At 48.2% G+C, this 26,187-nt stretch overlaps 1 protein-coding gene across 1 annotated transcript in view; it reads right to left on the reverse strand.

Moving 5' to 3' along the window:
• The window catches only part of SH2B2 (SH2B adaptor protein 2), a 47,751-nt gene extending 22,030 nt beyond the window's left edge, over positions 1–25,721 (reverse strand). The window contains exons 1-4 of the mRNA XM_029912523.1: positions 25,600–25,721; positions 23,780–23,846; positions 10,394–11,281; positions 1,541–1,642 (exon numbers count right to left, since the gene is read on the reverse strand). Coding sequence (XP_029768383.1) covers positions 1,541–1,642; positions 10,394–11,281; positions 23,780–23,846; positions 25,600–25,721 — 1,179 coding nt within the window. The remainder of the gene's footprint in view (positions 1–1,540; positions 1,643–10,393; positions 11,282–23,779; positions 23,847–25,599) is intronic.
• Between the last annotated feature and the right edge of the window lie 466 nt (positions 25,722–26,187).

Here is a 26,187-nt window from a genome sequence, read left to right on the forward strand (position 1 = left end):
CTCAGGAGGTCATCTAGTCCAACCCCCTGCTCAAAGCAGGACCAAACCCCAGACAGATTTTTACCCCAGTTCACAAAATGGCCCCCTCAAGGATTGAACTCACAACCCTGGGTTTAGCTGACCAATGCTCAAACCACTGAGCTATCCCTCCCCCATGCATCAGTAACAGAATTGTTACCCAGATTCCAGCCACAGAATCTTGGTTGCTAGAAACAGCTATTGTTACAGTGACTGGGAGGCTGGGAACTTTCAGATAAGGCAGAAAGAGCCCAGCTGAACTGGCAGATCCCAGGGTGAGGAGATGTGCATAGGGAAAATGCATCAGTTTCCTTGTAAACTGAGCAGATTTGCTCTAGAAGCCAGAGAGAGTATCATACATACATAAATGCCATTGTTATAGTCATTTTAGGACAGCCCTACGGAGTCTGGCAGCGCACCAGACCTCCCCCGGCCAAACAGATGGAATTTGGCCCTGATTCGGAGCCTGGGCCCTCGGGACAGAGATTCAGCACCATTACCACCTTGTCTCTCTGGAGTACCTTCCATTGAAAAACACCCGTGAACCAAGCCTCATGACCTCACTGCACTCGCTAAGTAATGCCACCAGTTAGCTCCCACGCAGTACTGGAGAAAGCTACCAAGCCCTGGGTTGGCACAGCGGAGGCAGGGTTTGCCTCAGGGACAGACATCACTAGTGACTGCTTGGGGCCACTGTGTTTAACGGTATGTCTACACTGCACACTAAGCCTGGATTCTGACTCAGGTGTGAGCCCAAGGCCTGCTTCTGTCTACACACAAATCAGTCTGACTCGGGTCAGCAAGCACTCAGTGCCCAGGTCCTCTGACCCTGGTAGTGGGGAGGGGAAGGGAGGGCAGGGAGGGGGTCAGAGCCTGAGTCCTGCTGTGACTCTGGTCCAAGCCCTGCCATTTTGCAGTGTGGACGCAGCTCAAGCCGCAGACCCAAGTCAGAAGGTCTGTACGGTGTAGCATGGAAGCGTTAGCACGGCTGGATGACGTGGGTCCAGCCAATGTAAACCCAGGTTTACAATGAAGCGTGAACATGCAGGTGTGGACCCAAGCCCCACAGGCAAGGGGCTAGTGTGCTGTGTAGACATACCTTAAGAGTCTCCATAGTCCAGCACTGTTATCAGTTCATCTGCCCCTTCCACACTCCATAAAGATGGCTGTGGAGGAGGAACGGCAAGACAAACGCAACAGGGCAGTTGAATGTTAATATTATACGTGTACGCTACGTTCAGGGGTAGATTAAAGCACTAGAGGATCTTCAGGCAAACAGCTGGCAGTGGCGTGGTGCACAGCTGATTGGTGCCAGCCTTCGGCAGGGAAGAGGATACACGCCATGGACGCCAAGTGCCCTTCCTCCCTCAGTCACCTCACCATGTGACGGGAGGGAAGGGCACAGGCAACAGATCTGTGCAGTCACTGGCTGCTGGGGAGTGGGGAAGAGAAGCCCAGAGCTCTGGTGGGTTCAGTACAGTCTCAAGGCATCCAGGGTGCCTTATTAGCCAAGCAGCCTTACCTTCAGCACAAAGGTGTTGTCTTTGTCCGGCATCTCCAAAGGCATGGTCGTCCGGACCTCAATGATGGCGGAGAGTGGGATACTGACCTTAGGTTTGGAAGCCTGGAAGAAATAAAAGGAACGAACAGGGCCTGTATAATAGAAGTTCTCCCAATGGACGATACAGCCCAGCTCACAGCAAGGCACGCTCCCGCCCCAGTCTGTGCAGTTATTAAAAAAGAATTGATTTCCCTCATGCGCCTGATAACTCCAAGATCTTTTAATTAAGCCAAGAGACGCCCCGGTGGAAGATAGGAGAGTTAGCGTATTTCACTGCCAACCCGCTTGCTTATTTCAGCGCCTGCTGACATTCCAGTTCTGCTGACTACATTAATGTCTCTCTGTTTTTTTAATCTCTCTCTCTCTCTTTATTAAGATGTGCTGGGAAGAAATAATGCTATCTGATCAAGGAAATATTTAGCATGCACAAAAGGCAAGGGGAGTCAGCGCCAGGAAAGGGCAGCTGGACGGGGGATGTGGCAGTTTATCTAGAAGAGAGAGAGGCATTTCAATAGGTAAGTGAAGACACATCTGCTTTGTCTATTGTAGGGAATTTTGACAAAAAATTTCCCACTGGGGTTGCCACCGGCTCAGAGGCATCAGTAAGAGCTTTAGTGGGGATGCAGCTCTGGTAGCTTCCAGCTTTTCAACACCATGTGCCAGAGCCTCGTCTGCACTAGGGTTGAGATCCTCCACCGCTGTAAACTGACATAGCTCCACTGCAGTCAACTGAGTTACCATGATTCACCCCAACAAGAGGTGCCAGCCCCAGGGTACCCCCTGGAACAGCTGAACTGACAGCAGCACCAGTGGGAATCTGCTGCTAAAATTCTTTAATGTAGACACAGCCACATCTTGCCTCACACCCATCCCGGCAGCAGACTCTAGCGATGGGTTTACAAACCTCAGCAAGGCCAGTTTGTCCAAGTGGGGGAGAGAGTGATTAGCAATTGAAGCTGTACACGAGTGGATACTCCCGATGTGCTGGGTTCTATACAAACACAAAAGGCAGCACAGTCCCAGCCCCAAATCTCTAATCTCTCCATGCCTCTGTGTCCTTACCTGTAGAGTGGGGATAAAAATTTGCGCCGGCTCTACACCAGGAGTGCTTTGCGTGTAGCTGTACTGGAATACTATGCTGGCAAAGCACTCCTGCTGTGGCGGTAACTTACACGGCCAAAGCTGCACTTTTGCTGGTCTTGCTTATTCCAGCCCCCTACACTGCATTTCTCCTCTGTCTCCTGTGGCACAGTACTACGGCCCAGTGTACTGCTGGGCAGCTTGTGTGTTCCACCCCAGAAGTAGCTGTGTTTCAGTGGGCAGAGAAGAGTTTCCTATGTCTGTAACGATCTCCGTGATGAAGGCTCTTTACTAAGCATTGGAAGACACTTTCAAAGTGAATCTTCTCCTCCTATCCTCACCCTCCTGTCTTGCCCAATAGGCAAGAACAAGCAATTTCAGAGGCATAAATGCTGCTCTCTCTGGGCAATGGGATGGTCTCTATGCACCACTGCAGCCCTGGTAACAGACACACAACCCGATGCATGCTAAGCACTTTGCACACTTAAGGGCAAGATAAATAATAAGCTGCTGTGTATCTCAGCTCCAGATTTGTGGCGTCTCCTTTTTAATAGGGAGAGGGAGCATGTATAACGGTTAGGAGCAGACAATACGGTCAGGACTCTTGCGTTCTGTTCCCAGCTCTCCCACTGATGCGCTGTCTGGCCTTGAACAAGGGACTAGACTGTGCCTTCGTTACCTCCATCTCCTAAATATTTACCTTCCCCTCACAGGTGTATAATGGTTGGTTGTTGCCCTCCACCCTAGAGGTGGCTGAATTTCCGCAGTGCTGCATGCTGAAGACAATTCAGTCCTGCTTCCATTGAAGTCGATTTCAAAGCTCCCAGTCCCCCAGTGGCACTGGAGTGGGCCTCACGTCTGACTGTGCAAACACTTGCTACTGAGTGTAGTACTTACTCCCATGAAACCAATGGAAGCACGCCACTAGTAAACATTATAACTGGTAGCAAGTGTTTGCAGGATTGGGCCCTAAATGTATACAACGCTTCGGAATGAAAGGTGCTATACAAATGCAACATGATTATTAGTAAAAGCTTGTCAAGTAGCACATCGGAGCAACAATCCCCAGATTTCTAGTAAACTGGCCCCCTAAAATTATCACAGTTAGGGATTTGGAAGCGAGAGTTTCTCTTAACTAGACAGACAGACTGGCTAGTCCTCCCTGAAGCCGGGCACTTGAATTCAAAGCAAGCATCAAGGGGGGATATGATTGCTCTCTTTAAATATATCAGAGGGATAAATACCAGGGAGGGAGAGGAATTATTTGAGCTCAGTACTAATGTGGACACGAGAACAAATGGATATAAACTGGCCGTCGGGACGTTTAGGCTTGAAATTAGATGACGGTTTCTAACCGTCAGAGGGGTGAAGTTCTGGAACAGCCTTCCGAGGGAAACAGTGGGGGCGAAAGACCTCTCTGGCTTTAAGATTAAGCTTGATAAGTTTATGGAGGGGATGGTTTGCTGTGATAACGTGATTTTAGTCAATAGGTCAATAACATGCCATCGCTGGTAATTAGTATCAATGGTCAATGTGGGTCTGGCTGGAGAATCATGCCCGCATGCTCGGGGTTCTGATGATCGCCATATTTGGGGTCGGGAAGGAATTTTCCTCCAGGGTAGATTGGCAGAGGCCCTGGAGGTTTTTCGCCTTCCTCCGCAGCATGGGGCAGGGGTCGCTTGCTGGAGGATTCTCTGCGACTTGAAGACTTTAAAACATGATTTGGGGACTTCAACAGCTGAGTCAAGGGAGAGAATTATTCCAGGAGTGGGTGGGTCAGATTTTGTGGCCTGCATCATGCGGGAGGTCAGACTAGATGATCATAATGGTCCCTTCTGACCTTAAAGTCTAGGAGTCTATGCGTCTATGAATCTAGAGAAGGAATAGGAAGGCAACGTAATCATCAGCAAACCTATGAGTTATCCCACGTGCCTCCAGACCCTTCAATAATAGAAACAGGGTCATGAAGCGCATAATGCCACAGACTATTAATAAAGGGTTCCGTTCTCATTTTGTAAATCAGTGTTGCTGTGAAACAGGAACCAAGAGCTGCCTTTCCCTTCTCCTAAGATTTCATTTGCCTGGGCCTGGGAGTTTTTGACCACATTACTTTCACTGCAAGACTCAAAATGAATGAAGGACCCTGATCTTTAGAAGTGCGGAGCGCCCACAGAGCCAAGGACCACTGCAGCAGCTCAGCGGCTCCTCTAATGCTTGGTCTGAAGCAATGAATTTGCAGAAGCTGCTGGGCTGTTTTTTATTATTATTATTTATTTTTCACCAGAGGTGGATCAGAAAAGAGGAAGCAGCTGTTTAAAGGGAAGAAAATATGACACCAGCTCGGAGGGGTGGAAGGAAGACTTGCTCTGACTCTTCTCAGGGACGGCAGCCAAAAGAGCCAACAGAGGGAGTCTTCACTGAGTTCCCAGCCCTGCAAAACACTGGCACATGTGACTAGTCCCACAGAAGTCAATGGGACTCCCCAGGTAAATAAAGTTACTCCCTGCTTAAGCACTTGCAGGATCAGGCCCTGAGCTTGGGCGGTGGTTTTAGGGCTTGCTCAGAGACTCATCACAGGAATAAATGGGGGCAGGCAAGGGAGGTTTTTGTACTTTGAATCACCATCAAAACTGTTAGTAGAACACCAAAGGGTAAGATGGGCTGCTGCCACGTACTTCAAGCACCACATTTAATTTCCCTTTATGTTTTCAATCACTGTTGCTTTGGGAAAATATATACACACACCTAACTTTGTTAGAAAATACAACATCCACTAGAGAGGGGTTTTTCTTTTTCTTTCTTTTTTAAATGAAAACCCAATTAGCCCCTATTTTTGTAGGACCCACACAAAAACAAAGTAATGTGTTCTTGTGCACGCTCAGGAGCAAAACTTTAAGTTCTCTTCCCACAAATGTACAAGAAAGCGAGGTTAATGCATCAGTGCCTCTCAAAGGGTGAGTTGGGAGTGGAAGTACAGGAACATTTGCCAAATGAAGAAGATAGATATCATTAGGGAAAGAAATTTAAGCGAAAGATTACAGGAGGTTGTAACGATAACAATAAAAGACAAGACTGTTTTCATAAAAAGCACTTAAAAGAGGTCCTTTTAACATTGATTCTTTTAAAAGGGAGATAAAAACAAACCTGAAAAAATACCTATTACCAGCTATAATACTGCTTAACAACAGTTACTGCTCCAGCTAAACCTATGGCCGTATCAATCTGCGCATAGACTCACAAGCACTGCTCCCAGATGAGCCAGTGCCAGCTGCGCATCTTTCATGCCCTAACGGCTAGTGCGGAAAGAGACTCTGGGGCAGGGGGAAGGGAGCTGGGAAGCGGGCGGGGAGGAAGGTAATGCAGTTAAAATTAATTAAATAAATAAACGAACCAACCCTCTCACTCGGTCTCCAGTTCTCTAGGGATATTAGAAAGGTTAGAAGTCAGTGAATGGAAACCAGATATTTCACTTGTTTGATGACACCCAGAATTCAGACACTATAAATGGTTTCACCCTAATGGATTTTTCATGTGTTCTGATCTGGTATGTACATGGGTGTTTTTCCTCCAGCTCAATTTCAGGTTAATACACTGTGAGGAACAGTTTATATTTGACTCAAATATCTTCCTAAAGGGTGTATATTTCTCTCTCTCTCTCATCACACACACACACACACACACAATTTTTATTGAATGCAAACATTCCTCTGCCAAGTTGTAAGCCCAAGTACAACAAGAGTAAGGACCTGATTTGAAGTCCATTTCAGATCAATGGGAGATTTCCACTGACTTTGATAGGCTTTGGATCAGGGACTTAGTGTAGGAAGCCCAAACTGTGAAATGACTAGTGAACATGATTAGTTCAGTTCCACTGTGGAAGATGAATGAAATACAAAAAACAACAACATAAATGGCACAAAAGTAAATTATCTATGTTTAATAACCTCAGATTTAATTAGTAATAACTACCTCATCTGCAAAAGGTATCTACTTGGAAGCATTAGTTAATGTTTCTACAGTGCTTTGAAGAGAAAAAGTGCAACGTGCACGCCAAGTAAAATTAAGGTGTCTCCACGGGTAAGAACAGTGTATGATTTTTTTTTAATCTCAGCAGGAAGGATGGTCCAGCAGCCGTGGCACTAGCCTGAGACTTGAGCAACCCAAGGTCAATTCCCTGCTCTTCCATGGTCTCCTTGTGTGACCTTGGGCAGGTCACTTAGCCTCTCCCATGCCTCAGTTTCCCATCTGTACAATGGAGGATAATTGCACTTCCCTGCCTTACAGGGGTGCTGTGAGGGTACACACATTACAGTGAGGGACCCAGCTACTGTAATGATAGGGACCATATGGGTCCATTCCATAATGGGGATCATTCAGTCTCTCCGTGTCCCCAACTCTAAAATTGGGATAATAATTCTCTGCCACGTTTGTGAGATGCTCAGATACTTGATGGTAAAGAGGGACATGCAGGTAGGTAGATATTAAATTGCATAATGAATCTACAGCAGTTGGCTCTTGTTTCTGAAGCTTTCTTTAGGACCCTATGGAAGGAAAAGAGTGCAGGGAAGAAATAGATAAATAAATAAATGTTCAGGAAGGTAAGTAACTGAGAAGATTTGGGAAGGTGTGTTACGAAAGAGGAAACAGGAACAATATTTACTATATGGGCGTGTGTGTGTGTGTGTGTGTCAGCAAGCCTAAATGCCATAGAGAGATTCAGGTTGAAAGATGATAATCACCTTACATTTCTTTAGCTCCATTCATCCCACAGGATGCGACAGCACTTTACAGACTTACTCACTGCTCCACAAACTATACACAAGAACCATTTCATCCACCTCTGAATGCGGCCAGTGCTGGGATGAAACACGGCAGCTGTTTAACAGTGCACAGGAACACTTTTGGAAAAGAAGTGAATAACGCTTTTCCAGCTGAAAACTCCCCTGCAGTTTAGGTAAGCGGAATAGAAAGTTGGATTTGCCTAGGACATTGGAGGCAGCATAATTATTGCTGCAAAGTGCCCTGGGACCTTTAGTAATCAAAAGTGTTTAGAACCTTGGCTCTGCTTCTCACCTGAAAGAGAACGCCTCCAGCAGCAGTCTCTTAATGCTGTACCGGGGTATTGATTCAGCACTGATTCAGGGGTGAGGGAGGAAAGAGTGCCACCTACTGACATATCACTACCTGCCTGACCTGCGGGACCCTTACAAGTCTCCAGTGGCCAAGGCAGCTACTGGCCATGTGCTGAAACGCTCTCTCTCTTCAGGATGATGTCACTGACAATTGGCCAAGGAAGCTGGGCTCAATTAGGCAAAACTAGGGAAGGTTTGGACTAGGTTCCATTCAATCTAAGCCACCACATTTCTCAGATAAAGATGTCTGAGTATACTGCAAAGGATCACAGTGGAGAAGCTACAGAAAAGGCTGAAGCAGCTACTCAATTCTACACCCCTCTTTTCACTCCCTCACAATGGTCTCAATGCTATTTCCTATGCACGAGCAGAGGTTCAATTCTGATTAAATTAAAAAAGGGTCAGGAATTGAGGTTCACAATTTAGCCCATCTCTAGGTGGAATGTACCATCCTGAGGGCAGGAAAGGGGGCATGGCTGGAGTTCTTTATCCCCTGTTACAGTTACCTAGCGGTACAGAGAAACTGAACCTGTCAAAAACATGGGTGTGGGGTTCACAAGTTGCCTTCCTATCTGGAGGTGGGCAGGGCTAGTCCCGGCTCTGTACTGTGCACGTCTGAAGCGTGAGTGACAATGCTAATGGGCCGAGAGAACTCAGCTTGGGATGAGCCTGACCAGTCCTATTTTTACATCCCTGACATCCAGTTGGTGAACGGTCAGTGCAGCACCTGACAGAGCCTCGTTAGCCTCGCAGCTAACAGGCAGGGAGATATGGAGACCCAGCCTAGGCTCCAAACGTTTCCCCGGCAGAAATGAAAGGTTAGAGGCGGTTCCTGTACGTTGCAGCTTAACAGCTACTAGAAAGAAGTTCACTGGTGTATTGGGAGAGCTCCTGGCTTCAGTCTCCTGCCAGGTAAACACCGGGATCCGAGTTCACCCAAACGCCCGGCTGACTCATCACAGACTGCCCACATGGCTGATAGAAGAGAAGAAATAGCAAGAGGATAGAAAGCTAGAGAGAGTCACCCACGCTTTGTTCCTAACTTATAAGAGTGCAAGTTACAGGGCCCTCTCGGTGCCTGATCCACAGAGGATCCGAGGCTGTTACACCCCAACTTGTAGCACTGGCTCTTTAGCTCAAGCGATAACAGCTCATGCTTTTAGCTCTGGACATCCCTGGCTCAATCGCTTGTGTTAGCCAAGATGGCAGCAATCACAACAGCACAAGATGATGTGTCCGGGCTCATCACCACCAGAAAAAAAATACTGCATCGTATTACTCGCAGGATAGCACCCTGGCCAACCAGGAATAACTCAGCTTGCTCTTCCCCGTGTAGACAGGAACCAATCCATGTTACGGAGTCATGTTACACCCCTGTAACAAGATTACCAGTTTGATCCCCGTCTACATGAGGCAAAACAAAAGCCAAGCTCTGAGCGTGTCTGATTGGGGTACAAATCGTGTGTATTACATGAATCCCAAGGCAGGGTCGCTAGGCGGGTGCAGATGGATACCTTCAGTGCTTCTTGCTATTTGAAATCAGACCTTGTCCCTAAAATCCAGACAAAGTAGCACTCAAACATGAACCATTTGAGTCCCTGAGGGACTGGACGGCTTGGGGAGGGGAACTGGTAAGGAAGCTGGTGACAGAGCAGGGAATTGGGGCCAGGTCACCCAACTCCCAGGCTAGAACCCTAACTACTAGGCCATCCTTCCTTAGTGATGGATTTGGGAAGCGTCACTATCATAAAAGGCTCGTTGACAGCCTCAGTAGCTGTGCCTGCCTCAATTGGCCCCTTTGCTTTCAGTCTTAACTGAGAGGCCAGTGACTGAATGGATTGACATTAGGAAAAACTTCCTAACTGTCAGAGTGGTGAAGCACTGGAATAAATTGCCTAGGGAGGTTGTGGAGTCTCCATCATTGGAGATTTTTAAGAGCAGGTTAGACAAACACCTGTCAGGGATGGTCTAGATAATACTTAGTCCTGCCTTGAGTGCAGGGGACTGGACTAGATGACCTCTCAACGTCCCTTCCAGTTCTATGATTGGGGATACTAAATTCCTCTTTCACCTCTAGGAGGTGGATCTTCCAGTTCTGAGGTGAGGCACACTGGTGGTGGTAAAAAAAAAACACAAAAAAAAAACAAAAAACAAAAACTCCAATCCCTATTCAAATCCAGCTCAAAGACCTATAAGATAGATAACGAACTAGGAGCACTGGGCATCAGGAAGTCTGAGCAGACAGTAACATTGTTTGTCAGAAACTTGGTGGAGAGCTTGGCACAGACAAAATAAGCAAAAACACTGAATTATGCTTCATCCCATAGAGTGGATTAAGACCAGGAGGTGGAGGATTAAAATAGACCATCTGAAACAATAGAGGAGCAACACCCATCACCGGGCAGCAGCACACCAGCCCATCAGAGAGCTGTAAAACTGCCATGGCTGTCTGGAGCTCTGATGAAGCGCAGCTCAAAGACGTGTCAGCCGGGATCTATGGCCTCTCGGGGCGAGGAACGTCACATCTATAAACTCTGCAGCCTGCGGCCAAGCAAGTCAATATAGATAGGAAGCTCAACCATGAAGAACCTACAAGACCTACCTTTGGAGGCACATAAAACTCCAGCAGGAACCTCTCTCCCTCCATCTTCACAGCCTTCCTGAGCATCAGCCGACACTTCTGCCACTGAGAGCTACCCACGCAGTTCGTGTCGTCCGCCACCATGTAGCGGAGGGTGCCCTCCCTCTGAATATCCACCAGTTCCACCTTGGAAGACTGGACTTTTGACAGCCGTAGCTTGTGAGTCCATCTCTCCCTCGTGTCGTTGTGTTCCTTGTTCGCAGAGGGACAGTGCTCTCTCTCTGACCTCCTGCCACCCTGCGTGGCCTCCACGCCTGGCTCCGGAGAGGACTTCCTGTGCCACATCTCCTTCATGCCATCCACCACGCACAGGCTCATATTCCTCAAGGAGAAGCCTTTCTTGAATTTCGGCTTGGAAGTAGCATGGACAGAGACGTCCTCTGAACTCCGAGAGTGGCCGTAGGAAGAAACTTTATGGGCCTGAGCCTGCTGGGACTGGCTCAGATATCGGCTGGAGTTCACGGGGTTGTCCATGCTGTCCAGGGATTCTGTGGAGGTCTCCTCTTTCCTCTGGAGGATGTCTCGGCCGTAAGGCATGTGGCAGTTCTGTAGCCCCACAAAGGGCACTATGTTGTACTTGGTTGGGGAGTCGGACACAAACACCCTACTGACCTCCAAGCTGAAGATGTCCAAGAAATTGGCAGCAAAGTGATGGGAGAAGGAGGTTTCAGCCCCCGGGGTATCGTAATGGGGGTTCTCCTTCAGGAACTGGCAGAACTTCTGAGCAAAGTCCACCGCGGCAGCCTGGGCATGGAGCTCACAGAATTCCCTCCAGTCGGGAAGCTGGGAGGAAGACTCTTGGCAAAGGGCATCACCATTCATGACTGTCCCATTCCACCTACCAGCAAACTGCAAAGGCAAATCAAAGAGAAGGTTAATGACAGTTCAGATAAGGAATTCCAAATACAAACACACACACCACTGCAGAACTATCCATGGCCAAGGGAATCCACAAGAAAAACAAGGACAATTGATGGTATGTAACATTTTAAACAGCTGCTGTCACAGCATTCCACCAGGTCTAGAAAGCATGCAAAACTATGGTTAGTGCAACCTTATTTCTGCCTCTATGAGCACGTCACTTCAGATGCTAGCCCTAACATGTTCCATGTCTTAAGACCACTGAGTAATGGCTATGATTTCCAAGGATCCCACGGGGCTTTGCAGGGTGGTGGGGCAGTGGGAATCAGGTTCTAGAACATCGGTATCTTAGTTAGCACATCCCGTTTCACATCTGGTGCTCACATCAGCATTTTCACAGCTAAAGTACCAATATGAACACCCAAAATGAGGAACTGGATGCCTTAAATTAGAGGCCTACAATTGAAAACCAGGCCTTGTATATATCATCTGCACCATGATGACCTCACTCACTACTGAACTGCATCCACCTCTGGAGCATAACATATCCACCATTTAACAGCAAACTACAACACTTCCCTTCAGGGCAGAAAGAGAAGAGTACCCTGTCCAATTGAAGCTACAAGAGAGACTTTTTTGGTAAGCAAAATGTAAATACCAAATACAAATTTGGCTAGGACCGAATGATCAACAGTCTAGTCTTTTAAAAGAAGAGTGCTACCATTTCACAATGACAAATGGTTCTCTCAACATCATGACTGGGACAGAGACAAGTACGGACTCAGAAGGAAGAGCATCGTCTACGGAATCACCAACACCACTTCCTGTGGTGCAAAGTTTTTCCTTAGACGTCTCTTATCAGCACACTATCCAAGTGTATCGTTCGGGAGCAGACAGCGTCCCAGACAGATGCAGCAGGGCTAGGCAGACACCACCAACCACATGGGGGGGGGGGAAATCACAAAATTACTGCTGAGAGTTCAGAGGAATAAGTCAAAGTTAGGGCATACGTACAGAGCCAGCTATGCACAACCTGCCTTCGGAGCCACACAGTGAACGAGGAAACAGGAAATTCCATCCATTCAGAGTTCTAGTCTATTCTAAGTTTTTATACTGTCGCACGAGTGCCTTCCAGTAGTGCTTTCAGTAACACGGCCACACACCTGTCACACGTTTGTTCTCTCATCCTCTGCCCAGAGGGAGAAGTGCGTGGAGTGGAGCACCTTGTTTTGGTCGAGTCCTCCTGCAATGCTGTTCCTTTCTTGCCCCAGGAGCAGGGATTATTTCGGGAGACGGCATCTTTTACAGATGGAGTCAGTGCACGACGACAGGAGCAGGGAGGGTCTCATCCAAGCAACAAGGGAAACCCCCCCATCGGTTAATACAGGCACAGCTGCAAAAGGCATAAAAAGCCAGCCTTTGCTTTTGCTTCTGTGCTGGAATAAGTTAAAGGACTCTGCTGCCATAACCAGCCTCTGCTATTGCTGATTCTGGAGGTGGAGTGTGTGACGTTGCACTTTATATGCTTTTATGAAAATATGCTAATGTAACTGGAATATGCTTCATGCAAAGGGTCTCTTTGTAAGGTATCATTACAAAGCTTATAATCTACTGAGTGTGATCATCCTATTTGTATAAATGTACCACTCTTGTATCTGAAACTAGAAATATGAAATATAACTCTGAGGGCCTATTGCAATTATGCAAAGTGTGGGCAATTAATAGTGGTTTGGAATCTTGATGACTCCCATTAACCAGGACAATTGACTGCAGGTGGCTCTGTTTTACCTGTGAGTCTTCCTGTATACACGTTTGCTGGCAAGTGGGCAATGAAGTCTGATAGTGACATGTGATCATGTCACCTGAACTGGGATCCATCTTTGACCTGGTGCTTTTCCATTGAGAAGGGGGGGCACCCAGAGGGACAAAGGATTCCCACCTTATGCAAAAAATATATAAGTGGATGGAACAGAGAAAAGGGAGAGCCATCATGAGGGATCCCTTAGCTACCACCTGAGCTGGAACAAGGGCAGTACCAGGGGAAGGGATTGTGCCCAGACTAGGAAGGCGTCCAGTCTGTGAAAGACTTATTGAAACATCTTTCAGGGTGAGATTTTATCTGTACTCAGTTGTATTACTGTATTAGGCTTAGATTTGCGTGTTTTGTTTTATTTTGCTTGGTAATTCACTTTGGTCTGTCTGTTACTACTTGGAACCACTTAAATCCTACTTTCTGTATTTAATAAAATCACTTTTTACTTATTAATTAACTCACATGTGTTAATACCGGGGGAGGGGCAAACAACTGTGCATATCTCTCTATCAGTGTTATAGAGGGCGAACAATTTATGAGTTTACCCTGTATAAGCTTTATACAGGGTAAAACAGATTTATTTGGGTTTAGACCCCATTGGGAGATGGGTACCTGAGTGTTAAAGACAAGAACACTTCTGTAAGCTGCTTTCAGTTAAGTCTGCAGCTTTGGGGCAAGTAATTCAGACCCTGGGGTCTGTGTTGGAGCAGATGGGTGTGTCTCGCTCAGCAAGACAGGGTGCTGGGGTCCCGAGCTGGCAGGGAAAGCAGGGGCAGAAGTAGTCCTGGCACATCACTTGGCAGTTCCTAAGGGGGTTTCTGTGATCCAACCCATCGCAGAGTGATACCAATCCACACCCCTGGCCTGCCTCCTGGGGGAGTCACTCATCTTCTCAGGAGCACATCTGGACCCAATATGCCCCGCTAAGTATTAAATCCTAGCTGGAAATGACCATGCTCATCTGCTCCTGAAGTTACACAGCACACCGAGAGGGGCTGCTGTAGTGGTCTCAGCTCCCTCACACACTCACCCTCTCATCTTGGATTGGATGTCAAGGTGCCAATACCGTGACCAAGGTTAGAGCAATTAACATGAGGAATTGCTCCTGGGGCCAGCAAATTTATCCAGCTAACAGCCCACCGTAACTGCCTTTTGCAGCCATCCATCATGTATCTAACTACACAGATCCCTCCTGTTGCGAGATATGACCTGACTTGCATAACCAATCAACACCGCACAAATGTACAACCCCACTGTTTTTATCTGTAGTACAGTAGATTCATAGACTTTAAGGTCAGAAGGGACTGTCGTGATCATCTAGTCTGATCTCCTGCCCATCGCAGGCCACAGAACTTCACCCACTCCTGAAATAGACCCCTAACCTCTGGCTGAGTTACTGCAGTCCTCAAATCATGGGTTAAAGACTAGAGGCCCTACTTGAGATCACCAGCCCCAGCGTGCCGGACGCTGTACATACCCAATCCCCAAAGAGCTCACACACTAAATAGACCAGACAGATAAATGATGGGAAGGGAAACGTAAGTCACACTTCATTGCTGGGTTCATTAAGTCAGGAGCTCTCTAACTTTTGGCGGACCGTACCTTAAAAGGAAGAGCGTGTGTCTCCAGATCGGCCTCCCCTCCCATTCAGGATCCTGCTGTCCCGCCTCCTCTCCCATTCACAATTCCTTCCAGCTCTGATGTAGCTACTTGCAACGGCTGCCATTGAAGAGTAGCATCAGGAAAGGATGTGATATTTTTAGCTGCTGTTCAGTGCAATTCAGCAGCTGAAGCAAGGAGGAGCCAGCCAGCCCTATGTGGTCAGCAGGTTCGATGCAAACTGCCAGCAACTGTTTTGTTGAACTCTGCTCCACAGGCCACTGCTGGTCAAGAACCTCAGGGTCAGGTCATTGTCTGTCTGCTGGTGGGACTAGAGGGGATTGGTCCTTACAGCATACGCTCCAGTGCTTGTGCAGCTCATGCAGGTTTCTAGCTCTGCCCTGGGGAAAGCATTCCGCAAGCTAATAAGCTGAATTGCCCGGTGAGGAGAAAAAAAAAAAAAAACCAAAAACGTAAATACATCTGCTTTGTCCTCAACTCCACCCTGTTACTCACACTTTCTGTTAAGGGCACATTTATAGCATATAAAGGGTTAATAAATGATGAATAGGTGTTCTATAATGTTACGGGCATGAGTAGTTCAGCCTATAGGTGGTTATACGCACAGCAGTAGAAGGTATTATAGACGGCTGTAAGCCGGGGTTATAAGGACACTACTGGACGCTGTAACAGTTTCTTAGCCATTTATTGGAACATCTATGGATGATTCTTAACCTTTTAAACACTCCGGACACAAATCCCCAGAGTAGAAAGCGTGATCACTTTTATTTATTATTGCTTGGACCCTCCTCAGCATCTGTCCCCAGAGAGGCTGGGTGGAAAACAGTGAGCTTGAAAGTAAAACCACTTTCCCCAGGGGAAGCGCAGGGTCCTTTCGAAATCCCCCATGGGATCAAGTTTGGAGCAGAGACAGAGGCTCACGAGCGTCAGCCCCTGAATGTGCTTCTGCTTGGCCCAGAGACAACCTTCCAAGCCGACACAGGAAGAGGCAAGGCAGAAAGCCCAGCGACGTGGTCTAGATGAGGTGAGCAGAGAAAAGCAATGGGGTTTGGGCTGGGCTTCCAGGTTTATACACTGATGAGTAGAGCTGCTAATGCCAGAGTTGGACTAGCTCTTGCAGAAGATTAATACACAGGCCCAGGAGTCTGGATTGCAGGGCTCTCTTTCCCCGCCCTGACAGACTCATGATGCGATCTTGGGCAAGTCACTTACCCTTTCTGTGTCTTGGTTTCCTTATCTATCTAAAATGAGAGTGAAACCTCCCTACCTTACAGGCATGGTGTGGCCAGATCTAGCTCGTTAGTGCTTGCAAGGTGAAGAGATCACACCTGTTCCTATGATCATGGATAAAGGAGCCAATTCTGCGCAAGCCCTGGGTTTGACACTCCCAGGGAAGCCAGGGAGAGACCCATGCACAGCATCGAGCCTTATAATCACAGGCTTTACCAAGTTTATAAATCCGGCTTGCTCCCAGTTAGCGTCAATGGAGAGCAAGGTGCAGAGGGGAACCCAGGGATATTAATAATGCTTTGATGGGAAACCAAGCCAACAGGAGCTGAGGGGGGAGGGCAGGGGAGACTGATGCTGATCGTTATTGATGGCAGGGATGGACTGCGTCAAGGGCAGGGAATGTCACACGGATCAAATCGGGAACGCAGAGTCCACCCAGCCCCTGACAGCCAAGCAGCAGGATTAGATAGATTTTTGAGGCACATGCTGCCTGAACTCATTGGTAGGGAAGCCGAAAATAATCCGCCTCACCCCTCTGGATGCAATTTGGGGCAAGTGACTGCCCCTGCTTCCAACCGAGCAACACCTTCGGTGGAAAGAGAGCCATGCTCATTTGTTAAGCCAGCCTAGCAACTAATTAATCCCACACCTGGGCTAATAATCTCTCTCCTACTGGGCAGGGGAGTCAGGGCCAGTAAGTGCTGCTCTGAAGCTGCGTGGCTGGTGTTCAAAGAATTCCTTTTCATTACGGGGAAGCCTTGCCTCTCACTCATCTTCATCAGTGTCAGGATCTACGGCAGGGCAGCATCCCAAGAAGCAGCTGCAGCTCCTGGGTGAATGGAAGCGAGAGGGGGACCAGATTCTAGTGCAAACGTACATGTGCCCCAAGTAAAGCAACTGACAAGTAGCCCATTCTGCAGGTGCAGTCACGGTTCTACAGCTGTGCACATCTGTCCCGCAGCTGAGGAGGCCTTCATTTGACTGGTAGCTGTCTAAAGGCAGATTTTGAGCATGGGGGATAAAGTGAGAGACCCCTTTTGGCATAAACCCACCCTCCCAACAAACTGGGCACGCAATATCTCCCTACCCCTAACTAGCCATCGCCACACATGGGTACGGGTCTGTGTGGATACATGGGTACCCTCAGCCCGAGAAAGAATGAATGGATTCTCAGCTTTACAAATCTGGAAATCACACACCCACACCCCTACTTTGTACTAACAGCAGGGTCTGAAAACTGTTTGACATAGATTCACATTGCCTGTAATGCAACAGAGAATTCCATGATCCCCATTTTAGAGAAACGGAGGCAGAGCACAGGGAAGCAGTTTGCCCAAGATCGCCCAGCAAGTACGTTGCAGAGCTTGGAAACAGCTAGACCCGCCATTCTCAACATGCAGTCCCTCCCCAGTGGTGGACAGAACTGGATATTCTGAGACCTAAGCAGTGTCAGAGTTTAAGGCCAGAAGGGAGCACCAGAGCATCTAGTCTGACCTCCTGGCCATGAGCCCCACCCAGCAGCTGTGCACTAACCCAACAGCCGAAATGAGACCCATGTATTACGCCCCACAGAAGACAAGATTATGTGCCACAGGCACAGAACAAGAGGAACCAAATTGCACCCAGCAATGGCAGGGAAATGATTCAGTGAGATACACCCAGATAATCCTGGCAAGCGGCCCGCACACACATGCTGCGGAGGGAGGCGAAAACCTCCACTGCCAATCTGACGCCAGGGAAAAATTCTTTCCCGACCCCACGCAGCAATCAGTTAGACTCTGAGCACATGAGAGAGAACCAGCCAGCCAAGAACCAGAGAGAGAATGCTCAGTGCCACCCCAGAGCCCTGCCCTGCCTCCCCCATCCAATGTCCCTTCTCCAGCCATGGCCATCCCGAATACTCCAGAGGAAGGAGCATTTAGAAAATCCCTTTCTGACCCCTGCAGGTGTCTGGCTGAAACCGTGTGGTGGGTTTGGGGATGGGAGGTGGGTTTCTCTCTCACATGAAGAGGTCTGCAATACGAAAGGACTGGAGAACCCCTTCATGAGGCCATGTTCATTTAGAATGTAGATGAAAGGGAGACTGAAGCAGCGCTAACAGTGGATAAATATTTAACAGTGACCCCCCCGCCACCACCTAGCCCCCAAGAGAGGAGCAGCCACCATACAGAGAAGAGAGCAAGGGAAGGAGCCAATAGCAGCTCAGCGGTTATCCCAGGTGGATTATTAGAAATTATTCCATGTATTTAAGATTCTCTAAGTCTAGTGAACCAGGCGAGAAGTGAATTATTCATTGGCTTGGCCCAGTTTTCAGCGTTGTTTGGTCTTAGAGGGAGCAGACACTGGCGTAATTGTATAGGCTGAGATGCTTCAGGATGTTGCACCTGTCTAGTGGGCTGCTAGGACGCTGGTTGTCACCTTGGACTCTGCATTCACACTTTGTAGAGCTCTACAAAGGGTGCAGCGCTCACTGCTGAGCAACAGTGTGACGGGGTTCACTCACCACTGCGGTGCCTCCTGCTGGCTGTCCTGGGAATTAGCTCTGTTTGCCAGTGCGCCCTCTTCTGGTGATGTCTTGCCACCATCACTTCTGCTCCAGGACCGACGTCACTCCAAGGACCGCGGCATCCTCTTCAGGACACAGCCTTCCGGCTGTGCCACACTCCATGTTCCCCCCCCCGTTCCAGGGGATTGTACCACAGTCCGACGGTCCAGCTACTTCCTCAGAGGCGAGTGGGGGTGAAAGGGGACCCGGACCCGTCCACTACTCTGGGTCTCGGCCCAGGGACCCTGTAGATGGCAGCCATGTTCTGTGTCCACTCCAACCTCTCCGTCTACTTCTCTGGGCCCCTTCCCCGCAGCCCCAGCACCTTCTCCACGCTTATCTCAAGGCTTCAGCATGCCAGTCTTAGCAGTCAGCCAGGAACTCGCTCTCACTCCCTTGATCCAACCCAGCACTGCTCTGTCCAAGGTGCTAGATTTCTTCCTCCTGCAAAGCCTCCCTCCTTTAGCTCCAGGGAGCAACTGGAGCTGCTCTGCCATGCAGCTCTTCTTATATGGGCCTACTGGGCCTTGATTGGCTGCTCCTCTCAGCCCTTCTATGATTGGCTGCTTCCTGCACAGTCTCCCTAGGGCTCTATTAACCCCTTAGAGCCCAGTGTAGGGCAGGCGCCCCCATCACAAACAGCAACAGGCAGAGTTGTTCATCAGGGGGTGGGGCGGGTGTTTCTGTCCCATCAGCACAGCATCCTGAGAAGAAAGACGAGCTCATGGTTAAGCACAGGGCTGGAACTGAGAAGACCTGGGCTCAGCTCCTGGCTCAACAGACTCCCTGTGTGACCTTGAACAACTCATTTCACTGGTCTCAGTATAATGGAGAGAATAATACTCCCCTTCTCAGCTATTCTCTTTGGGGCAGGGGCTGCCCTATGCAAATGGAGCTACCATAATAATAAAATCACATGGCTTAAGGCTAGAAGGGACCGTTGTGATCATCTAGTCTGACCTCCTGCATCACACAGGCCATAGGGGCTGATGTACCGAGACAAAAAACATTGGCAAGGGAGCTTGATGAGGTCAGATTCCTCCTAGTCGAGAGACCGTCACCTCACATGCAGACACCGACAGTCGTCCCCCTCGTTGGGCGTCTCAGCAGCTAGGTCCAGGGCCAAAGAGTCTCACTTCCAAGGAGGTGATCCCTCCAAGCCAGGGATGAGCGGCCATGGTAAGGTGGTGCTGGGGAACGTTTGCCCTGGGTGGCCCATGCTGCACCTGCAGGCAGGATGTATCTGTGGCAAAGCACAAGTCTGGGAACTTGTCCCACTGACCCAGCTCAGCCCCCAGTTTTGTACGTGTCCCGGTTGAACGAGGAGGCTCAGTTCATTAACTGCTTTGAGATCTTCCAATAGAAGGCACTATACAGGTGTGTCATATTGCTTCATAGAGAAAGGATTTTGGTCCGTAGTCACATCAGACTGGCACGTTTCCCTCAGCACTATTATTCATATGAAGCTAGTCTATCTTTTTTTATTAATCCAAGATGAATGGGAGATTTGATCCCTGCAGTATCTCAGATAAGGCAGGAACCTCGCCATCCCCCAGACACACTGCCAGCCCACAGGCAGCGTGAAGAGCACTGCAGCGGAGTGTGAAGTCCTGCAGCTAACGCCCCTCTGCTAACACCCGAAGAACAGCCAGTGCAGAGTGCTCCAGCAAGCATGCACGTGAGGCTATTCACATTTTACCCTGGCCAGCACTACACTGGGCTCAGAGAGGAGTTTTGCCAACAGAACACAGCACACAGTGGCAGGGTGAGAACGGGGCTGGCTAGAAACTCAGCATTGATTGCAGGGAACTCTATTGACTTTTTAAGTTGCTGACAAGTTTGGAAGAAGTTCCATTCAGTAGAACAACAGCTTCCCACAGACAGTGGGTGTAGGCGAAGGAGGTCAGCAGTAATACCTTCTGTTTTCAGGAAGCAATAAATACAACAGCCTTTTATCGCCTCAGTTATACACTCCCACTCTCTGCCCCAGGGAGATCCAAGTGCCAGATGGATGAATTAGAGAGAACGGGGAAAGGTATAAAGGATTCTATTTAACGTTATCTACACAGTACCAAGGAAATGCCTTGAAGGCAGACCCAGCGCCTGTTGATGGAGCCACTGAAGTGGAACTGCCGAGAAGACACCTGTCTAAACACAGGCTTCCAAGAAATCCCTGGAACTGGTGCTCTGGACCCACCCACCTCAGGAGTTAGGCAAGGATTGCCAGGGTGGAGAGATGAAATGGGTTTTGCAGAACTAGAGATGTCTCCAAACCATAACTAGCTCAAAACCCCCCTCAACTTTGAGGAAGGCTGGGTCCAGACGTAGCAATTCAAGCCCATCTTGAAGCAATGTCCAACACAAGTGCGATTTAGATCAGGATCCCATTTTATCAGCCTCCACCCACCGTCCCTTGAGGCTTGTGGTGGACGTAAGAAAAAAAGGCTCTGGTTTAGGGTATTTTTTTCCTGGAGAACAAATTCCTCAGTTTAGCCACAAAACAGGCAGAGCCCAGGGATCGACGATGTAGGCTTCCCGTGCACCACACTGCTGATGAGTCTCGGCCGCCCTGGAGGGACCCTATCTATCTCCACAGTCCTGTCAGTCCTCGCCCTCTCTGCAGCATTTGCTAACATGGCATCAGTTAGTGCAGACTATGGTAACGATTTGTGCGATGGGGCCCGCTGGGCATGGAGCGCCCGACTGAGACATACTACAACTACCCTCACACTGACGATTGCAGAGCCATCATGTGGCGACAAGGTGTTGTGTAGAGAGGCCAAGACAAACCGGCCTTCCTTAGCCTGGTCCAGTCAGGGAGGTCTTAGCTTTCTGTGCAATTACCCTGCCAGGCAACTGCTGCAGATGGAAACGAAAAAAGACCAGTGAGAGAAATGATGGGGAATGCCTCAATATACAAATGAGATGCTTTTCCGCCTGTGTCCTGGTGCCAGTTCATTGGCTACTCATCTGACAATTAGCTGCACCCTTTCCCCCCCCCCCCCACTTGGAAGGGGAGTGAGAGGTTGGGAAAGCAGGAGGAGAACAATAAAAACTTTCTACTAATTATTCAGAGATTAATTTCCATTAATGTGTCTGTTACCAGGTTAGTTTGTTACACCAGCTGGGAAGAAAACACACCAGGATGTGGACTAATGACAATAAAAAGGTTACTTGTTTGTATGTCAAATTACTTAGGTCATTTTGAACACCAGAAAGAGTATGGCCTTAGGCAGATTTTATTCATGACGGGACATTTAATTTTAGTAACTAAAGAAAATATTTACAGTTCTGGGGTAAGAGAGAGCTATTTGGGCATGTTGGGATCATTTATTTCCTAGTTCTGGATGTTTGGGGGTTTGCCATCATTAGCAAATGGGATAGAAAGTTGGAGGCAATGTAGTTGTTCACTCAAAAGTGACTTTAATCAGGATTCTAAATGGGAATTAGGCACCTAATTCAGAGTGACACCTAATTCCTGTAGGCACCTTTGAAAATTCCCACCCCAGACTCAAGGCCAGTGAGGCATGCAGGAGGGGGGAAAAAAATAAAAAAGTGTTTCCTCCTAAGAACCTGGTTTAGTTTATTGCTTTGGGTTATTCCACCTCTGCCTTATATCCTGGGAAACATGGTCTTCTCAGAGGCCATAAATTGCATTTGTTTTAGGATTACGACCATGCAAAAGGATTATTGATTTTTCATAAAGCCACTAAGGAGCCCCATCTGAAAGTTCCCACCATGATTCACCTTCAGGATTTACTGATCCTGTATCGCCTCCACAATTCCGATTTGGTAACGTGGCCGTATTCTTTATAGGGCTTATATACACTCAGACTGGAGTGTAGCTTGGTTTCCTAGGAAAAACGGACCCAAAGTAGCACTACTTTTGAAGATATTATTTATCCCCTGTTCCCAAGATGTTCTACAGGTCTTTCATACCAACGCCAGGATTTTAGTGTCAGCCTATTAATTTCTTGGGCTGGATTTCTGTCATGTCTTTTGATCCATTTTTGTATCCATGACTTTTTGAAACTACACAAAAGTTACAACAACAGAAGATGCATGACCCAACCATTTATACAGTCTGCATAAATTTTAATAGCACCAATACATTTGGTTTCACACCTTGCGTGCTATGGAATTTTAATCTGAATTCTCCAATAAACATCACCTCTCCTCTCTTTACAGACAGTCCTGAACCGAGACCCTCAGACTTCCTATTTGGTACCATTACTGTGCCCCATGTTTTTATCTTTCTTCCTCCATCACTGGTGCTGAGCAGGGCTGACAGCTGAACTATTGCTTGTCAGGTTGATTCTCCATCAGCTAGATCCAGGCTGTGGGACCCAGTCACAAATTGCAAGAGCTCTTTTCCCACTTTAACCATGGAAGGAGCTTTGTCCAATTTCTGACCCATTCCTTACTTCACCATCCCCTGGCTGACAGCTGAAGACAGGTCTACTAGACGGATGATTGTCACTTGGTTGACTGACTCTGGATCCATGAACAGATCACTAAGCAGCCAGGATATCACAGGGGAAAACGATCCATCAATGCTTCAAGCAAGCTGAGGGACAGAGTGCTGCATTCTATCCACGGGAACCGGTACAGATCACCTGCACTCCAGAAAACCTCAAGGCCAGGGGAACAGCAGCACTGATCAGACATCCATTTTTTCGTGCCTTCTATTGACTGATCCTAAAAACTATGCAGATGGAAGAGACCGAGTCGATTATTCAGACCATCCCTTGGATTCTTTCCTACAATGCATTTCCCAAGGCTCAGAGAGACATCAACCACTTTCCCAGGGAAAGCCTAGCAGTGCTCAGCTCTAGGAAGTACGTTTCCTAATATTCGGTCTGTATGATTGTCTCGTTACTTCTAGATAAACCCACGTTAAAGAATTAGGTTTCTCTGCATGGTGCTTGCACAAATACTTGTAAGTGGTGTTCATAGCTAAATCCCTTTTCCTCCCCGATGGCTGCCATCTTGACCACTGCACCAAGGACTGAACCAGGCACCTCCAGAGCTAAAAGCAGGAGCTGCTACCGCTTGCGCTACAGAACCAAAGCTCCCAAGGTGCCACTGTAACGGATTCCTATCCTCGGTGGATTGGGCACGGGGATTTGCAATACACATTTAGCAGTGGGTTACAACACACCCACTCAGCTTTATATAGATGAAGGGGTGGAGAGCAGCCTATTGCACAGTGAAGATGGTTGGAAGAGAACCTGTGAAAGCACTACTTAGACAGGACTCTGGTGCTAAGCAGAACTACCTGGGTCTTTATACTATCCCCATCACCACGGTACCAGGACGCCCAATGCCAATTCAGGATGTTCATCCTGAATTGGAGAGCAAAGAATGAAGCAACAGCATAGAAATAATTTCAGAGAATTGAGTATCTGAACGGTGATGTGGGAAAAGGACTAGAACACTCAACACACCCTTGCATCCCCAAGGCAGGTGGTGAGAAACATCACAAGAGGACTGTGGTCACTCAAGGAACTTGACTTTGGGATAACAAATGCTGTTTGATGCGGGTAAATCCAGAATAATGAGCCCAGGCCAAGAAGTTTCTGATGTGAGCGGTTATTTAAAGAGCTCCCTTGCAGTGACTGGGAAAGCGCCTGGAGCCTGACGAGCAGCTGCACTGAATAATGTAAAGCAGGGTGCGAAGCAGCACAGAGGGAGAGAAATGCAAAAAATGTGAAGGAGTAGATTGGGTCGCTCCCACAGCAAGGCAATGCTTGCAGGGCGGGAGTGCTGGGGACTGAAAAAGATAATAAGCCAGCTAATTGATGCTAACGTGGATTGTTTCAGCAGAGGACTTTCCAATGGCATTTGCAGCCAAGCCACCTCGGTCCTGTGTTCCTGACCTGGTCACGCACAGACTGTTCCACTAAGGTCAGGGCTCCTCCGGGAAGGGACATAGCAGGGAATGACAGTGGGCTTCAAAAGTCATGGGTTAGCTCTCTTTGGAGGAAGATCGGTTTGTTAATTCGTTCTACAGGGGTCTCAGGGTTCCCCCTATTTTTTTTACTGCCCCTTCTCCCCAAATGAGCTTCCATCCATGTCCTGCTGGGCTCCCCGAGCCCACTAGGGAGGGGCAACTTGAAAAATGACATGCGGTGTTTCTTCCAGGGGCTAAGGGCATTACCTGTGCAGCACAACAAGCGCCAGGGCCAGCTTTGTATCCCCCATGTGGTAGACAGAGACAGCTTTGCAGGTAGCCAGGTTTGAATATTGAGGTCAGAGTGCAATAAATAACACTACACTTTGCATTTATATGATGGTCCACCACAGAAGTGCAGCCACTTCTGGGGTGGTGCGCAGTAGCCATTCTGTGCCAGCAGTATCTGTAAAATCGTCAAGGCTTGCTTTATGATTGGCAGGTGTCCAAAGCTACCTAAGGTGATTTTTGTAGAGGAGGAGAGACAGAAAAGCCAGGAGACCTCCTCCTATCACCATCCCGTCCTTTTGCTGCAAGGAAAGATATGGTTCAGTTCATTAATAGCAAGTTTCCCCCAGGACTACAGAAGCGCAAGGCATCCTAGCTGCTACCTGTATTGCCCTGGTAGTTGGAGTGCAGCACTTTCCCCTCCTCCTGAGCACTGCTAGGAAAAAGAAGGCAGGAACAGAAGAATCCACATAAGCTGTCATATGCTCAGTGAGCAAGAGCCAAATGGCTCCTGTTCAAAAGCAGGTTCAATACTCGGGTTCAGAATCCAGTTTTTAAGCATTCTCAAGGCCCAATTAAATGGTTCCATTGCCCCATCTCTCTGCCAGCTTCCCTGGGCTGGGAAAGCTCTGCACCACCCACCCCATGCTGGACTCCTGAGGACCAGAAGTGGTGAAACATCTGCAGGCAACTTGAAAAATGGGCCAGTTTCATTAAATTTCACCAACATTTCATGATATACCCCACTCAGAGAGCGTCTGTGTTTCCAGTGAAAGAAGATTATTAATAAACAGCCAGCAGATTAAGTGACCAATTATTAACTGTTGATCAAAGGAACTACACAGTGCAAGGGACAGCGGGTGAGATTCAGACCGGGAGTAAGTACCACTGATTTCAGCGGCCCCTCACCCACTTACTCCAGGTCTGCAAATGGAGTGGTGTGTTTAAAAGCAGCACTATTGTCCCGGAAAACAATGAGTGTGTGCGAGACCCCACAGCACTGGCCATTGTGTACCAACACTCCCAGACCTAAACGCATGTGGCGCTAACCCTATTAACCTGAATTTCCAGCTCAAACAGAAACTGCTCGTTACCAAAAGCACAACATTGCTCGAGAGTCTCAGATAGTTGCTACTGATCCCTACATGATGGTTAAGTGGGGCTGTATTGTATATCTATCAGAGACCCTTAGGTATTCTGTTCAGACTCTTATTATTAAGCCAATGGCACTGTTCTTGCTCTCAGTAGAGGAGCTTGCATTGCACTAATTGGCTAAGGATGGCTAGACTAGACCATATCAACAGAGCCCCAGAGACCGCTGTGAGGAGTTAGGCACTTTGCCTCTGCACTTCTCCCATGCCCGAGGTCCTCCAGAAGCATAAAAGTCAGGCAGGCATTGAACTCACATCTCCGCAGCTACCCAAGCAGAAAGCTGCAGGGAGAAACGGTCTGGTCTTAGAATCCTGATCACAAAAGAAAGCCGGGTTTCTGATTCCATCTTTCTC

Source organism: Terrapene carolina, unplaced genomic scaffold, assembly GCF_002925995.2.
Source record: "Terrapene carolina triunguis isolate 2854851 unplaced genomic scaffold, T_m_triunguis-2.0 Scaffold231, whole genome shotgun sequence".
Lineage (NCBI taxonomy): Eukaryota > Metazoa > Chordata > Testudines > Emydidae > Terrapene > Terrapene triunguis.